A 15,883-nucleotide genomic window follows, 5' to 3' on the forward strand; every position below is an offset into this window, starting at 1 on the left:
TCGACACCAGTCGACACTAATGATCAATGGGCGCGTTCAGCAAATCAACACGTTGCGTTCGACTTGCTACTTAACAGCTTGGTCTGCTGAACGCGCCCAATGATCGACACATCGACCAATCCAACCGCGTGCCCGATACCAATCACAGTCGAGTATTCTCCTCATATTCTATTGTGATTGGTCAATTTCTTAAGACCGCACTGCGTTCAAAAACTTGACTCGGGCCACTCGGGCGCACAGCCGCACCCCAGCGTCGCATCGTTCTGTCCCTGTTCAATTTTTAGTAAGTAACAAAGACAAAACGACGCGCGATGTGCACTCGAGGACTCGAGTAAAGTTTTCGAACGCAGCCCTAATGACTGCTGCCCACAGGACGCGGAAACGCTTGCCGCGCGCGGCAAGAAGCGACGCGGTAGCCAATAAACTTTTGGTTCTTACGGAAAAGCGACACGTTGATTGGCTACCGCGTCGCTTCTTGTCGCGCGCGCGCGCACGCACGCACGCACAAGCAAAATTTATTATGTGAAGTTATCATTTCTAATTTTATATTAAATCAGCTTTCGAACGATTAAATTTATCGTATTGTTTAAACAATCGTTTATTTAAGATTAAAACTTTTATCACATTACGGAGCGCCGGAACAATATATATAAAAAAACAATATACATATATAGACAAAACAAAATCAAGAATTTTTATAAGACTCCCACTATACGTGATATTAATTCTATAATTGTGTGTACATATGTATATACGACATCCACTGTGTCACAAAATTCAATTTCTATCAGTAATATAATAATCGTTACAATTGATTACTAATAAATGAAGGTTTTCATTAAACGAATACAATTTTGATTACGCACATTCGACTTTACTATGTACAATCTACTGTATATTCAAGGAGCGCGCTATTAGCGCTATCGTATCATTCTATCTTTATCGCTCATTAAATTTAAAACAAGGATAGAATAAGCAAATAGCACCGATAGCGCGCTCCCTGAATCCAGTCCTAGTGTTATATATATATATATATTGATCTAGCCTGTTTTTAAAGATACGCAAATATTTTAACGAGATATTGTTAAGATTTTATATACGTTTTTATTATTACTGTTACCACAATGCCACGAATGTTAACTTATATCTCGTTTTATCATGTAAAAAAACATCCGTGTATTATTTTCCGCGTTTGTTTCGATGTGACAAGATTAAGAGTAGGGATAGTTATTTTCAGACCAAACTTATAAATGCTACAATTGTATCAGATGCGATTAACAATAATAATAATAATAATAATGAACCTTAAAGGAATAATCCTTCGAGTGCCAGTTATATCTCGACATGCAATGATCAAACGCGATCCGATAATATAAATTACATATGGCAATGCCATCGCGTGACTGTCTTGCAAAAAAATACAAAAGTTACAAGTCAAATTATATTGCAAGCTACGTCAGAGTAACGTACGCACTATACCGGTTGCTCGTTTTCTGGTAAATCTAAAATCTCTCCGACGAATTCGGCCACATTCGTATCTTTTTGAGCGTGTTCTCTGACGAAGTCGAGTTCCAGCAATTGACCGTAATTTGGACGGGCAGTATAATTCTTCATCAGACTGAAAACAACGAACGAACGTTTATGTGAAAGGATCAACCATCCGGTTGTAAGATTCCGATTTGTAAGAAATAATCTTGTCGCAATGTCATTTACCACTTCGTGATAAATTCCTCGAACGAAGAAGAGAACTTGCCAGCGGGTAATTTCGGGGCATCGTCTTTCACCACCTGCTTCAGTTGCTCGAACGGCGTACCCCACGATTCGTATGGAAATTTACCAGTCGCTAATTCAACGAGGGAAATTCCTAACGACCAGACATCTGATCTGATATCGTATTGCGATGGGTTACCCGACGGGTCTATCCTTTCTGGCTACATAAAAAGATAATGGTGAAGAATGTATCGAGTGGACAACCGAGTGAAATTTTCCAACTTTCCAAAATCCTGTGTAACGCACAGTTACGTACAGCCATATACGGTTTACATCCAGCGTCGATAGTCTTGGCAACGGAATCCACAAGGTAACCCGATATACCAAAGTCGCAAATTTTTACCTCGCCTTTCCGATTAATTAAGATATTACTAGGCTTTACGTCTCTATGAATCACCCGTAATTGCGAATAGAGATAATGTAACGCGCTTACTACCTGCAAGTATAGATACGACAACGTTAATGTTTCTCGCGTTAAAAAAAGCTCTAGATCGACAGAGAAAGAACTCGAAAGAATTTCAAGTCAAGTCGAGAAAGAGGAAAATCAGGAGGAAGAAGAAGAATGGGAGAAATGCTGGCGCAATTATTTAACATTAGCGAAACATTACTGTGCGAGTGAGTTTAAAGAGTTAACGTTATATGTGTACCGCAAAAGCCACTTTTCCCAAAATATCTTCAGGAATGGCACGACCATGTTTGTACACTTTTGTGTAAAATTTATCAAGGCTCATATCCATCACTTCCATACATATCCATACATCTCCCTCTCGAAATAAGGCTCCATAGAATTGTACGGTGTAGGGACACGCCGAACTACGCATAGAAATATCTAAATCCATGAGCAGTCGCTTTTGCTCCTGCGTATTAACGGTAGCAGCTATCCTCTGTAAAAACAGTTTTGTTCTCTCCGTACGTCCGTGATGTAACAAAGCTTACGGGCTCACTTTTGACAATAATACCTTAACAGCCATAATCGTGCCGCTCGGTTTGTGTCGCATTTTATCAACAATCCCGTATGCTCCACGACCAAGTACGCAAAGCGTTTCCAAATCGTCGGCTTCTACGACAAACGTCTTTTCGTCTATAGTAATGGTAGTCCGTTTGTCTAAATTTCTTGGTGGTGTCCTAAAACAACAACCATATATAAAATATATCAGAAAATGCATTCTACCTTTATATATACACATTGTAGCGGTGCTTTACGTACACTGGTACAGGTGTTTCATCGGAGACCTGCAGTTTCAGATTGCGTTTTCCACGACGTAGAGCCATGATACAAGTTATAATCGACGAAAGGTTGCACCGCCCACGCAACGTTGGCAGTACTCCAGAGGAAATCAATGGAAATTCATGGCTGGTAATGTCACGAGACGCAATCTGCAAAAACAAGCAAGAGGAAACGCTGAATCGTACGATAGATGCCTCAAAACAAACTGACGTTTAGGTTTAGATTTGAGTTAAGGTTTTAGGTTGTAGGTTAAGATTCAGATTTAAATTTAGGTTTAGTTCGCGTCTGAGCAGAATAGCTGACTTATAATTTCAAGACAGTGCTTTATGCTTTAAATCTTTGTTTTTAGCCACTTACACAATACTGTCTTGTGTTTCAAGTCTTAAACGCGAGTGTACGAAGTGTCAACATTGTAAGACTTTTGAGACACAAGACAGTATTGTGTATTGCGCGTTGCTAAAAACAAAGATTTAAAGCACAAAACACTGTATTAAACGTATAAGTCAGCTGTTCTGCTCAGGCCCTTCGGGTTCAGGTTCAGTTTAGGTTTAGGTTTAGGTTATTCCGCAAAAGAGAGTCGGGTCAGGTCGCGTCGCTCGCGCGCGAACATGCACGCCCGCATATGTGCACCGCGAAATATCATACTCCTCGTTCGCGTAGCGCAACAAATCTATTAGCGTCATTATACTGTAAAAAAAAAAAAAAACATTACGCTGTCTCGACAAAATTACCGCGTTATGAAACCCCGAATCTTCGTACCGCAGTTGCACTCCGTTTTGTCTATTGGTCTGTTTTCTGTTGCTGCACTGCTGAACTAGTGCACACTGGTGCAGTGAGTTAAATATAAGTCTTTAGCTTTGGGTCCGAACACACACTTTTTCGTAACAGTAAGGGCCTTGGCACATAGAAAAACATAAGCAGTTAAACTTAAGCAGTAAGAAATCAACGGTATGGATTCGCTACCGCTTAGAACCGTGCCTTAAGTTCTTGACTGTGATTGGCTGATTTGCTTACTGCTTGAGTTTTACTGCTTAAGTTTTTCTATGTGCCACGGCCTTAACGGTAAAGTTTCGACCAATCGCGTTGCCCGTACGTTCCCGATTCAAGCAACGCGATTGGTCGAAACTTTACCGTTACCGTTACGAAAAAGTGTGTGTCCGGGGCTTAACGCAGGCGACCGCGGCAGCGATTGGTCAACGCACTTTGCCGCATGGCGTTTCCGCGCCTATGGAGTCTTATAGCGTTTTTTCTTGGCTGCACTATCGCCCTGCACTGCCCTGCACTACCCAATAGCGTTGCATTAATGTTGCGCTAGTGTTGCACTAGTGGGCAATAGTGCAGCCAAGAAAAAACGCTATTAGCATTAGCCAATTAGCATAAAGATCCGATTATAAGTGCGTTCCACTTAACGCTCGCAAGAGTGAGTTTTGGAACATGACCCTGGAGATTAGCCAATCGGAGTAATTCCGTTTTAATTCCGTTTCGCTTTTTCTCTATCTATAGGGATGCAGCCTAAAAATTGGCAACACAGCTCGGTGTGTTCACTTTTTAACATTTGTTAAAAAATTTTATCGCAGAGATAATGAGATAATATAAATAAAATAAATACCGAGATGAAGGTCGAATTAAATTGTCTTCTTTAATAATAAAATAAATAATATTTTCTGAAACAATATAACACTATATGCTAAAATCTTTACACATGGAATAAAATCTTACAATAAATGTCTTATTATCACTTTCATTTTATGATTTGTTTTCATGTTTATGTTTATGATTATGATCAATTATCACTTTAATGAATACCGGTCGGCGGTCATAGAATTTGGACCCAAATGCCACTGGTCGTCGGCCATTGCTACTTTACTTGCTACTGCGCATCCTGATGTTGACGTACACTTTGTACTTTTAATTTTTATTAATTTTTATATCATGGTTATTACTGTTATCAGTAGATTTCAATTTGCTAGTAATAAAGGGTAGATAGATATTTATCTCATCGTGTTTTTTTTTTGTGGTATCCGTTATTATAGCATTATCACACACAAATATCATAATAGCAGAGCCAAATCCCTTAATTATGTTATTTCAACGGTTTTTCTTCAACGGCTCCTAAATTGAAAACTTTTTCACAAGGTCAATCTATCGGTTGTCATTGTGCAAGATTAACGACGGATCGATTGTGGATGTGGATACGTGGTATCTCTGTAGACCGTGATATTTTTAATAATACAACTAGGATACTTTATCGCGAGCAGTTATGCGCGAGCAAGCTATAAACGAATATTATATTAATCTAGAATATAACAGGAACAGCAAGGAGGTGAGCATCATCGTGAACTTGACAATCTTGGCGGTACATGTACCTATGTATATACCGCATGTTTTATTAATTAATAATAGATTAGGATTAGGAGATTCAATATTAATGTCGCAAACGAAAAGCTTCCCATTTATACTGTACTTTTAGTAAAATGCATTATACTATTTTTGTTACCGTATTTTAGGAAGCATTGACAGAAATATCCACTTTATCTAAGAACGTACAATTTAAGAATGTTAATGATTTTCCAACGAGGTAAATAATAATTTATATATAATCTGAATCTAAGCACGCACACGCACACCCACACACGCGATAAAAATGGCATATGTTGCACCTTGTCATTTCCAATACTTTCTCTTTGTTCTTTTTGCTCCAGATTTCTTAAAGCGGTGTCTATAATAGAAAAAAATTTGTCTCTTTTCAAATCCGCCTGTGAACACGTAGACACGGTTGCTACTATTCTTGAATACTTGACAAATTTTAGTGCAAAACTTATGCTTGGTAATGAGTTTGGTACGTGATAATTTTGCAAAAATATATTAACATCACGTTTTCTGACTGGATCTGTGTATATTTTATTTCGCTCACAAGTATATAAATAATTGCGTATATCATGCAGAAACACATTACACGTGTGTATGAGAAATTCTTTTGTTTGTCGAATTTTCATTCAACATTTCTTTTCTACCTAGATGAAGACATAGATGAAGAATACAACAAAGAAGAATTAATCTTATCGGTAGTGCTTACGATCTCCAATATCAGTAGGGAACACAAAGTGCAATTATTTCTGGAAAATGTTATCCTGTAAATTGTTTTTCTTTTTTATATTTGTTCAACATATTAACAACCAATTATATTTCTCGTGTTAGAATTATAACATCGTTTCACACGTTAAAACACAGCAATTTTATAGATAATAAAAATGTATATATTTATTTCTACAATTTTAGCAAAAATTCAACGCTATATAAAATGCAGTATAACGGTTTGAAAAATGAGCTTTCAAGTAAGAGTAACACACGTTCGTAATGTAACAAAAGTGTGTTTTTAACCAATAATGAAGATTTTTTTAAAACTTTACGTAGATCAAACCAACGAAATGATACTTCTAGAGGATTCAGACGTGTACGCAGTTATCAGCTATTTAAGGATAGTAGGACATTCTCATATAAATAAAATTTGGGTCCACACACCCATTAAGCAGAAATTTTTGTCGCTTATAAAGAAGTATTTTCGTCCTAAAAACTTACCTATTTGTACATGGACATCGATAGAAGCGTTTAATAGCTCCCGTACGTCGTGTAATATGAATATAATATCTATATGGTCGGAAGATATTGGACGTGCAAAATATTTAGCAACAGTTTTAGATGTATGTTTACATTATTAAATCATATAACATATTATATTACGAAATATTTGATCTTACAATAATTTATGAAAGTAATTTTTGCTTTTAATTATTCAGAGAGACGTTATATTCATAAATATGCATATGGATCTCTACGGTGGTGTCGTGCTTTTACCTTGGTTAAAAATTGTCGACAAATTACATAAAAGATTTGAAACTAGTTTCAATGATTCGATACAGCCGAGTAAAAATCAAGTAAACCTCTCAAATATTCCTCCAAACACGAAGTTCGTGTCAATTTATAATTTGTTTTACGATGGCAAATGGCAGAAACCTGTGAAAGGCACATATTGGAAACATAATAACATTTTATGGGCAAGTGCAACGAGGTATGAGAATCCACGTAAGATGTATATTCAATAGAATATTTTTTTTCTTGGATTTAAGAAAAAATCCAACAAACTTCACAAATCAAACGTAATCGATAAATTTATTGTAGCGACGATGCTAGGATGTGTTTTAATTCAGCTATAGAAGGATTGAAGACTTGGAAAACTTATTCTGTTCATAATAGAATATCTATAATGGTTCAATTGCTAACAACGCTAAAATATTATAAGTTAGGGTTATTAAAGTTTATATATATATATATATATATATATATATATATATATAGCCTTTTATTCTATTTGTATATATATATTTGTGTTTCTTTACTCTTGATAACTTTTCAATAACGTTTCCTTTTTTATCTCTCTCTTTAGTAAATCCCTGAGAGGCGCGGAGAACTTGATGACATCCCCGCAGTTCAATGACACATCGTTACTTTATTCTCAAAATGATAGATTAGAAGTAATCCAAAATCGTATTCCAAGAGGCGTTATTATTCTTAAGGAGAGAACTGAAGAAATTTTGTTTGTTCGATTGATGAAAATTTTAATTTCTGGCAATTCCGTTATTGTGCTAACCGATGCAAATTCCTCTAGTTTAGCACCCTACTGCGATATCTTTTCGTTAGCCAAGGTACCTCGAGGCGTTGTAAATGTACTGTCAAATGAAAACACAAGCGATTTAGAATTGAGCTTATGTGCGACAGATTACGCAAATTATGAGAAACAATTGTTCACATCGAGCTTGAAGAAAACATATATAAATCTTACTCTACCAAAGCAAATTATACTCTCTCTCAAATATAATAATTTTACTGACGATATAGAGCATGGGCGTTTAATTTGTGACCAAGACAGAGATACATAAGAGAGTATAAGCATTTTGATATATAATATATATATATTTTTTAACATTACACAATTTTAGAAAAACGATTTCTTCCCTTCGTATTCATTAATTGATTCTCTCGAAAAGCTACAAGTTACATTTTAATTGCGACATAACATGCACTGTAAATCAAGGTATTGAAAGGTTTATATAAGATTTAAAAAATGTAGATCTGTATTTTTATCTATATCTATACGTACAAGTATTTGTAAAATTTAATTGCAATGTTATTACGAATATATTTGACGCTTTAACAAGTTACTCAGATTTCTTAAGTACAACGCGCTTAATATTTTTGCACGTATTATTATATTGGCAATTAAAAAATAAATAAAAATAAAAGAAAAGAAAAGATAAAAAAGTTAATTTTTTCTTCAAGTCCTTGTCACGAGCTGTATCGTACCTATGTATCTTATTGACAATTACACCTTATTGTAGATACATTTCGACTATTTTCTGCCAATGCGAGAAATTTGACAACGCGCGATATGTAAGTAAAATAAAATTATCGTCGGACACAATGCGGCATTTCAAAATAGTGTTTATTTATTTATTTATCAAGGATAATATACTTATTATGGATTAACAAACATTGTAAACATTATGTTCCACATACTCCTATAATATTACACATTAGGCCACATTTAGAAATATGCTCGGAACAAAAACTGTTATTACACAATGTAGTAATCTGAATTACACAATGTATTCTAAATGTGGCCATTATAATTTTATAAACATGTATTTATAGAAAAGAATATCTCGAGCTAAATTTCGGCATCTTGATGTCATTAAAAACTCCTAGACTTCGCCATTCAACAATTTCTTGTCGAATAGAAATTCTCCCAAAGGTCCGTGCATTTGCATCATTTTACCCAGCGTTGAGATCTTCCCGGCAAGATCGCGTTGCCCTTTGTATTGTTCGTCCAAGAAATCGCTAGTGAGGTAGTCCACCAACTGTAAACAATCGCGGCGCGACAGTGAATATTTTTTTCATACAAAATTGTTATTTTCGGGAAAAAAAAACCGATACTTACGTGGTAGTCATTGAAGGAAGATGATTTAGGGTTCTCGCAAGTTATAATTATATCGCGAATGCTGCGCGTAACTTGAGCCTCTAATTTCAAGGCCTCGGCAAGAGCTTCTTCTCCACTGTTCCATTCTTGGCGCATCGGATTTGTATTGTTGGTAGTCTGTATACATACGCGACGTAAGAAAAAACATGTTACCGTCGGTTACACCTTTTTCTTTGTTTTTTTTTCCACGACCTATTTACTCGTGGAAAGTAAAATACTCACCAAGGGATAGTTGAGAAGTTTGCTAACGTCATTTGTAAGTTCTCCACGCATCAGCAAATATTCGATGATCTTTATCGCGTGCTCTCTCTCTTCGCTCGCACTTTCGAAAAAGAACTTGCTAAAGCCTGGGCGATTTATAACATCGCGTGCAAAATGGGCACCCTAAGAAGAAATTAGAAATCTTAATACGTTATGTTAATTTAACAAGTTATAGAGATTACATGTCGAATGAAATATATATATATGCAAGCCGACACTAGCAAGATCTATATACCATCGCGAGATATTTCATGGCAGCTTCCATCTCGGTTTTAACTTGAGACTCCATGATTTTTATGCACGGATCAACCATGTCTATCCATGAATCTGGTATATCAGCAGGTTTAAGTATACCTAAAAAAATGTAATGAAATTAATGGTCGGTTAATCGTTACATATAATATATACAAATAACAATCGTCGTATCGAAACTCGTCTAATAATTATTGCCTAACGAAGAACGTTCTATCGTATCGCGTAACAACCCATCTTTCGCGTCGATAAGAAGAACACGTATTACTCTATCTTTATCAATATATTATCAAAAAGACGGCATTATTTTATCGGTGCGTGACCGATCGCTCACATTGATAGCATCTGCTCGAAAATAAAATGATTAGGAATAATCTTGTTGTAACGAGAGATAGTTTCTTCCGTCTAGCTTTACTCCTATTTTTCTTTGTAGCTACTTGGAGCTGCTCGATACAGAAGTTTATAAAATGTAATTCTCTTTTTCACACGTATAATTTAACTTGCTGCAATATTAGTTGTAAATTACGTTTGTATTACAAATTAAATCTGTTTTACAGAATGTGTGTGCGAATGGATTGGAATCAAACGATCATTTAATATACATGTCGCGGACTCGTATATCACACAGAGACGTAAATCCGTAAATGGGCGTGAATGAGTCGACAGATGGAAAAGGGACTTTGGAATCAGTATACGTACATCGTCATAACAACTTATCGTCAAAAGCTATCTTAGTACAAAGGGACATAGATCAATAGCGAAGTGAATTAGTTTGCTGTGGAAGAGATATACGCGGTATACATCTCTTTCAAGTAAGAGATTACAAGTAAGAGAAAAATCCTTTCTACGATATAACTACTAATATAATTTTCGAATTAAACTCTGTTTTCCTTGTGAATTCTGTTTAATGAGAATAAAAGTTTTATCAGAGATGGAAGACTTGAAGAATGTTTTTGTTAATTTTCTTTCTTTGTACGTATAACATAGAGCACGCGCTTTCCGTTTCGTCAAGCGAAAAGAACGAAATGCTTTCTTCATACGCGCACAAATTTTTGTCTCGGTCGAGTCGCACCATTTATTCATTAAGCTGAGCGTGATATTTGAAATAATCATGTACACATGGCATACATATGGGATGATATATAGATATCGCGAGAGAACAAAGCTGAGGCAACTGCGTATTCGTCGGGTGACTGTACAGCTCTCTTTATCGCGCGCTGATAATAGCTATGTCGATTTCCCGCAAATGATTTTCTCTGACGCGACTCTAGTTTTATCCTCGTTTATACTTGGTAAGTGGCGATAATACTGAATCGGGTCATAAAAATGAGAATAAAATTTCATAAAATCATGGCATCTGCGTGTAAAAATAATACAGATAGCAGGAGGAAATTACCATGACGTATGCGTGACACAGGCGTGTCACACACAAAGATCAAACGCATCGCGCATAACGCGCATTTGCTCGTCGCTAACTTCCGCACGACATAATTGCGACGCTATACAATTGACCCCTTGAATTTTGCTAAAATATTAATATGTTACGATACACTCCATTTACTAATACAAGGTGCTGCGGTAACTCTGTCCAATGTGCGATAGTTGATGAAATTTTAATGTTTAAAATGGTTTTTTTGTTTATTTTTTTCCCGATCTCTCTCTCCCTCTCTCACACAATGATAAATAAACCAGGCTCAGGCGAAGAAGTTGCATTCATAAAACACGTTTGATACAAATTAGTAATATATGTTTTAAATGTTTCGTTAATAGATATATCATCCAAAAACGTGTACGCGTTGCGACCATATCATTGATAGCGAACAAATTTGAAAGTTCCGACACCGAAGATTAATCGCCATGTCGTCATAATTCTATTTTTCTTTTTTATTTACGATATATAAATAAACTTAATGTTTTGCAGAATTTTTAAACACGTACACGCGCGAAAAATTGTCAACATAAATATTTCATAAACCATTCGGCAAAATTCAAGGGGTCCCCTTGTAACATGTACCCAGTCTTACCCGGTTTTGATCTTGCGCGTCATTTAAAGAATATTTTTAAACGAGACTATCGCCGTCAGACATATTTCACACATACATATTCATATTCGCGTATATGTGCTTACAGCAAATATAACTCTTTGCCAATCTATAAACGTACGATTAGTTTACTGGAGTACCTATATACTAGATGGTATTTGGTATATTTATGAGTAAGTATTTTCATCACTTTCAGAATCAATCGAACAAACGAAACTCGAAAACAGAGAATGACGAATATCACGAACGATATCCGTGACACGGTGATCGAGAAGAAACAAAGGCTATCCTTGAAGATCGACACGACCGATCAACACGTTTCGTTTCTCTCTATCTCTATCTCTATTCCTCTAATGAGAACGGATGACTCTCGCCGCTCGCGTGCTCGATATATAGAATATAGATATTATAGATATAGATGATATGATACGACGCCGACGTGATTAACAAGGTAATTTAAAGTTGCAACAGCAACATTTCATAGGTTGAAATATAGAAATGGAATTTTTGTGTGTGTGTGTGTGTGTGTGTGCTTTTCTCTCGGGATAAAAGCGGCATATGTCTCAAAAGTGACAAAACATTGGAACATCGTGCGTACGGACTAAATTCAGTAGAAATAACACGATACATTCCTGTCGAGAAAAACTTGGTTGTCGACAATTTACAAGGGCGCGTACTATTCTTCCTTTATTCATATTAATCTTTCTTCTTACAGCTATCGTGGAACGGTAGAAAGCGCACGAATCAACGGACGATAGAGAATCCATTTGTTTTAATCGAACGTAGCCGAGCGCGAGGCCCGGGCGCTAAGCCGGTCAATCGAAAGAGCTTGGACGCGACATCCAAAGGTCTGATTGCTCAATCGAAACGAACTATTGCGCTTCACGCTTTACGCGGAGTCACTCGGAGCGCTCCACGGAGCCGGAGCCGGAGTAACCCTCGCTTCTCTTTATATCTTTTGGTACCGATGCAAACTTGGGGCACATATAACGCGCTCGATGAAATTATTTTTTTTCTACATCGCGGAGTTAAACGGGACAGCGACCACGGGATGTCAACGTTCCGAAATACGCCCAACCAACGCTACGCCGAACGCCCAGATGTCCGCAAATTAACGCGGCGCGTAGTGACGTGTCGCAGGTCGCGGGAAGCCGATAAGGGACGAGAGGGAACAAAATTACACACGCATGTCGATTGTACAAACTTACACTTGAGCCCATCTCCGAGGGTGCCACTGGTGCAGGCCAGGGTGACGAACAAGACGCGGAGCAGCTTCGTCATAGCGATCTCGCGGGACTAGAAGGAAAAGCGAGAGCGTGGCGGACAAGTTGTGGGTCGCCGACGGGCAGGCAGGTTAGGTTATGGGATCCCGAGAAGGAGAACGCTAGAACCGAAGGGTCCTGGGATCAGGCGGGATCGGCGCGGATCGTTCACCTCGTTCGCCTTCAGAAGCAACCTTTATACGCACTGGTATAGAAGGCTGCCTTCGTCGGAGCTAGATAAGAGTGCGCGGCGACGTGCGAGCGGACTAGACGCGTCTTGCGGTCGTCGATCACCTAACGACAGTAACGACAACGACGATCGTCCGAGGAACGCGCGACATTCGCACTTTAACCACAGGCGGGATAGCACGAGATAGCAGATAGCGCACAGCGTCGGCAGCGGGCAGCGTCGCCAGCGAGAGAGCGAGAGAGCGAGGGGCGTTGAAAGCGCCTCTTTCTCTTTCGTCTTGCCGCGCCGCGCCGCGCCGCGCGTTGCTCCCCTCGCGTGTATCATCTGCGCGTGGTGCGCGTGCGCGTGCGCCGCGCCGCCCCGGCCCCGTCGCTCCCGACTCCCGTCCGCCGACGTCCGTCGTCAGCTGACTGTGACCGTGTGAAAACTCCGTCTCCGCGGCGGGCGACGGTTCATTGTCGGGGGAACGTCGAAGCGAGAGTATTCACGTTGCTTCCCATCGAACGTTGCGCGCCGCTCGCACACCCGAGAGGCCCGAGAGACCCGAGACGAGTATTCGAGACAGCTCGCTCAAGCTTGCTCTCCTCTTCCGCACGTACGTAGATAAAAGAGATATTCTTAAGAGAATTATAAGCGCCCGCGCCTCCTCTCGCACATGTGGCGCGTGGCTGATGTGGCTTTCCCCGTGCCGTTCCCCGTCCCCCTCCCTTCCCGGAGAGGGGGAGAGGACATACGCATCGATCTCCGTTTGTTGATCGATCGTTATTTCGCGCGATTCGCCAAATATTTTCAAACGTGTCCGTTTACCGTAGTAGTGATACTGTCGTGACATTATTTGTGACCTCTCTCTCTTCGATTCGAACGCGTCGCGCACACAAAGAGACAACCTCGCGTTGTTGTGTTGCCGCCAAGCATCGTTATCGCTCGTCTCGTCAACGGATAGTTTTTACAAGTCGGCAGATTTGAAGCGAGAGATTAATCGTCGCGTGTGTTTTTGTAAAATAACCGAGATACATCCTGTATTTTTCTTTAATTTTAATTTAATAATTTTGATCGCTCTTGGAACGTACTTTTGTAGTTTGCGCGATAATTGACGCGCGGTGTCAAGTCCCATAGGCGTGCCCCATCCGCACGTACGTATTTGGAGAAGAGATATTTTTACACTTGACTTTCATTATGTATTAAATTTCAGCCAAAATGTTGTTCTTTGGAGGAGCATTGTCCGTTCTTTTCCTGACCGTTTCCGCGGAATACTGTTACACCGACGTTGAGAGTGCCTGCGGCACCAATCCCAAAAGTATGTGGATTATATTTGTTTGCATCAAGTATATATAGTCGAGTAGTTTAAGAATATTGAAATCATCTTTCGGATCACCCTGGATTTCGCGCTGTGATATAACGTGCGATATAATTGTATCGTTTTTGTTTAATTTACTAATTTCTTCCTATCTCGGCTTGCCATTTTTATACGTATATACGTAACGATTCGATTATGTGCCTCTTCGACAAAAGCGCGCAATCTCGAAAGAAAAGTACATTCTTTTCGATCATCTTCCAGATGGTGGGCTAATATCGAACTGTAATGCCAAATACGGAGCTATCGATGCTCTTCAGGCTGATCTACAGGCGTTCGCGAACGCCAATATCGAAACGAGTTTTGAATTTCTCCTGATGTCCACGCATTTTGGAAATTACGAAGCTGATCGAGAGGGATTTAAGGGGCTGTACCGCAAACTTTCAGATAAATCGTGGGAAGAAGCGATAGATTTGATGAAATATATCGCACAGCGGGGTGGCAAGATGGACCTCAATCAACTTCCACGTTCCAAGAAACCTGTGAGTGTCGTCTATTGGCTATTTTGCTATTTATTTCAGCTCTCCTTCCCCTTACGCGAAAAGACAGCGCGTTTTATCCTAACGTTATTCCTTACTTGCAGATCAAGGATAGCAAAGTGTTGGAATTGACCGAGTTGAATAGCCTGGCTAAAGCACTCGACGGTCAGAAGCAACTTGCCGACGAAGCGCTACGCATTCACGCTCAAGCACAGCATCACACCAAACAGGATGCGGCTGTCGCTCATTATATCGAGGAACGTTTCATGGAATCGTTGTCCGAACGTGTGAGACAGCTGGCAGGTTATTCGAATGACCTCAAGAACATGCTGGAAGAACGTGACGCATCCGTCTCTGTATTCCTCTTCGACGAGTACCTTAAGAAAACTTTGTAAGGAGCTGCCTACAGTTATAACTTACACAACACATATACATATAATTCAATTATATTATCATTATTATTATTATTACTATTTTTTGTCTTTATCTATCTTCAATGTTAGATCTTTCATATGTAAAATACCAGAAATAAACGCATACGGAAATTTATTTCTTGCGTGTGTGCGCGTGCGCGCGCGCTCTGTAATAAATAATAAAACATTGAATATATCTACACACGCACTTTATCCTTTTTATCAATTATTTACGACCCGAAATACTAGTCTGAAAAACTATTTAATTCGATATGCCTAGTCAAATTTGCAACGAAGCAAAATTTACCACATAAAATTTTATATGCATTTGTCTTCGCAGATATATGTATATCTTATCGTAACGTGTATCGCTCGCGATATAAAATACGGGCAACGGGCATAAATTCTGATTTACAAATATACATATTGTATATAAATATAGTAAACGATAGAACATTTCGTTGAATATACTAAACTGAACTCCTTTAATGATGTCTACGCATTTTTTTTTAATAGAGGGAATAAAAGTTTTGCGCATTGCCATTATAGTTATAATTAGATATGTAATGATGTGTATGATACTATCAATTACAGCGTA

The 15,883-nt window shown here is 38.6% G+C and overlaps 4 protein-coding genes and 1 long non-coding RNA gene across 17 annotated transcripts; 3 read left to right on the forward strand and 2 right to left on the reverse strand.

The window, feature by feature from the left end:
- Window positions 1-582: 582 nt before the first annotated feature.
- Window positions 583-3,864, reverse strand: Lic (dual specificity mitogen-activated protein kinase kinase lic). 6 transcript variants are annotated; one of them, XM_077407135.1, is made up of 7 exons: window positions 3,730-3,864; window positions 2,978-3,147; window positions 2,730-2,895; window positions 2,418-2,654; window positions 2,027-2,206; window positions 1,714-1,931; window positions 583-1,618 (listed from the first exon to the last, which is right to left on the reverse strand). In XM_077407135.1, exons 2-7 carry the CDS (start codon window positions 3,040-3,042, stop codon window positions 1,474-1,476), a joined length of 1,011 nt encoding a protein of 336 aa, XP_077263261.1. In that variant the 5' UTR covers window positions 3,043-3,147; window positions 3,730-3,864; the 3' UTR covers window positions 583-1,473. The 6 variants fall into 6 exon arrangements, with proteins under 6 accessions (XP_077263261.1, XP_077263260.1, XP_077263262.1 ...); XM_077407134.1 differs by having other exon boundaries at window positions 3,644-3,736; XM_077407136.1 differs by lacking the exon at window positions 3,730-3,864 and adding an exon at window positions 3,711-3,729.
- A 983-nt stretch (window positions 3,865-4,847) lies between these two features.
- Window positions 4,848-8,754, forward strand: LOC143898144 (uncharacterized). Of its 7 annotated transcripts, none has more exons than XM_077407400.1 (10): window positions 4,848-4,977; window positions 5,135-5,321; window positions 5,506-5,576; window positions 5,701-5,837; window positions 6,017-6,131; window positions 6,278-6,333; window positions 6,413-6,699; window positions 6,796-7,067; window positions 7,178-7,297; window positions 7,443-8,754. In XM_077407400.1, exons 2-10 carry the CDS (start codon window positions 5,259-5,261, stop codon window positions 7,933-7,935), a joined length of 1,614 nt encoding a protein of 537 aa, XP_077263526.1. In that variant the 5' UTR covers window positions 4,848-4,977; window positions 5,135-5,258; the 3' UTR covers window positions 7,936-8,754. The 7 variants fall into 7 exon arrangements, 6 of the variants coding, with proteins under 6 accessions (XP_077263526.1, XP_077263527.1, XP_077263525.1 ...); XM_077407401.1 differs by having other exon boundaries at window positions 4,875-4,891; XR_013257120.1 differs by having other exon boundaries at window positions 4,898-5,321; window positions 6,796-7,081; window positions 7,443-7,583.
- On the reverse strand, window positions 8,482-13,141 carry Fer1hch (ferritin 1 heavy chain). The gene is made up of 5 exons (XM_077407419.1): window positions 12,796-13,141; window positions 9,529-9,647; window positions 9,255-9,416; window positions 8,994-9,149; window positions 8,482-8,913 (listed from the first exon to the last, which is right to left on the reverse strand). The coding sequence occupies exons 1-5, from the start codon at window positions 12,866-12,868 to the stop codon at window positions 8,758-8,760; spliced, it is 666 nt and encodes a 221-aa protein (XP_077263545.1). The 5' UTR covers window positions 12,869-13,141; the 3' UTR covers window positions 8,482-8,757.
- On the forward strand, window positions 9,889-11,932 carry LOC143898150 (uncharacterized). Its single transcript, XR_013257121.1, has 3 exons — window positions 9,889-10,014; window positions 10,103-10,371; window positions 11,784-11,932. It is a non-coding gene; the product is annotated as an uncharacterized LOC143898150 (long non-coding RNA).
- Window positions 13,142-13,298: 157 nt separating the features above from the next.
- Fer2lch (ferritin 2 light chain) lies at window positions 13,299-15,485 on the forward strand. Of its 2 annotated transcripts, none has more exons than XM_077407417.1 (4): window positions 13,299-13,634; window positions 14,232-14,336; window positions 14,598-14,875; window positions 14,977-15,485. In XM_077407417.1, the coding sequence occupies exons 2-4, from the start codon at window positions 14,237-14,239 to the stop codon at window positions 15,265-15,267; spliced, it is 669 nt and encodes a 222-aa protein (XP_077263543.1). In that variant the 5' UTR covers window positions 13,299-13,634; window positions 14,232-14,236; the 3' UTR covers window positions 15,268-15,485. The 2 variants fall into 2 exon arrangements, with proteins under 2 accessions (XP_077263543.1, XP_077263544.1); XM_077407418.1 differs by lacking the exon at window positions 13,299-13,634 and adding an exon at window positions 14,148-14,172.
- The last annotated feature ends 398 nt before the right edge of the window (window positions 15,486-15,883 follow it).

Source organism: Temnothorax americanus, unplaced genomic scaffold (genome assembly GCF_048541705.1).
Source record: "Temnothorax americanus isolate GAGA-0224 unplaced genomic scaffold, ASM4854170v1 Scaffold22, whole genome shotgun sequence".
In the NCBI taxonomy this organism is placed as follows: domain Eukaryota; kingdom Metazoa; phylum Arthropoda; class Insecta; order Hymenoptera; family Formicidae; genus Temnothorax; species Temnothorax americanus.

Excerpts from the sequence above, each read along its gene's own strand:
- Fer1hch (XM_077407419.1), bottom strand. The coding sequence starts at position 12,868 with ATGACGAAGCTGCTCCGCGTCTTGTTCGTCACCCTGGCCTGCACCAGT. Across the intron at positions 9,417-9,528 it reads CCATGAAATATCTCGCGATG|GGTGCCCATTTTGCACGCGA; the intron begins GTATATAGATCT and ends ATTTCTTCTTAG. Across the intron at positions 9,150-9,254 it reads AACTTCTCAACTATCCCTTG|ACTACCAACAATACAAATCC; the intron begins GTGAGTATTTTA and ends GTATGTATACAG.
- Lic (XM_077407135.1), bottom strand. The coding sequence starts at position 3,042 with ATGGCTCTACGTCGTGGAAAACGCAATCTGAAACTGCAGGTCTCCGAT. Across the intron at positions 2,655-2,729 it reads GCACGATTATGGCTGTTAAG|AGGATAGCTGCTACCGTTAA; the intron begins GTATTATTGTCA and ends CTGTTTTTACAG. Across the intron at positions 2,207-2,417 it reads TGGGAAAAGTGGCTTTTGCG|GTAGTAAGCGCGTTACATTA; the intron begins GTACACATATAA and ends CTATACTTGCAG.
- LOC143898144 (XM_077407400.1), top strand. The coding sequence starts at position 5,259 with ATGCGCGAGCAAGCTATAAACGAATATTATATTAATCTAGAATATAAC. Across the intron at positions 5,577-5,700 it reads GTTAATGATTTTCCAACGAG|ATTTCTTAAAGCGGTGTCTA; the intron begins GTAAATAATAAT and ends TTTTTGCTCCAG. Across the intron at positions 6,132-6,277 it reads TTTCTGGAAAATGTTATCCT|CAAAAATTCAACGCTATATA; the intron begins GTAAATTGTTTT and ends CTACAATTTTAG.
- Fer2lch (XM_077407417.1), top strand. The coding sequence starts at position 14,237 with ATGTTGTTCTTTGGAGGAGCATTGTCCGTTCTTTTCCTGACCGTTTCC. Across the intron at positions 14,337-14,597 it reads CTGCGGCACCAATCCCAAAA|ATGGTGGGCTAATATCGAAC; the intron begins GTATGTGGATTA and ends ATCATCTTCCAG. Across the intron at positions 14,876-14,976 it reads TTCCACGTTCCAAGAAACCT|ATCAAGGATAGCAAAGTGTT; the intron begins GTGAGTGTCGTC and ends CCTTACTTGCAG.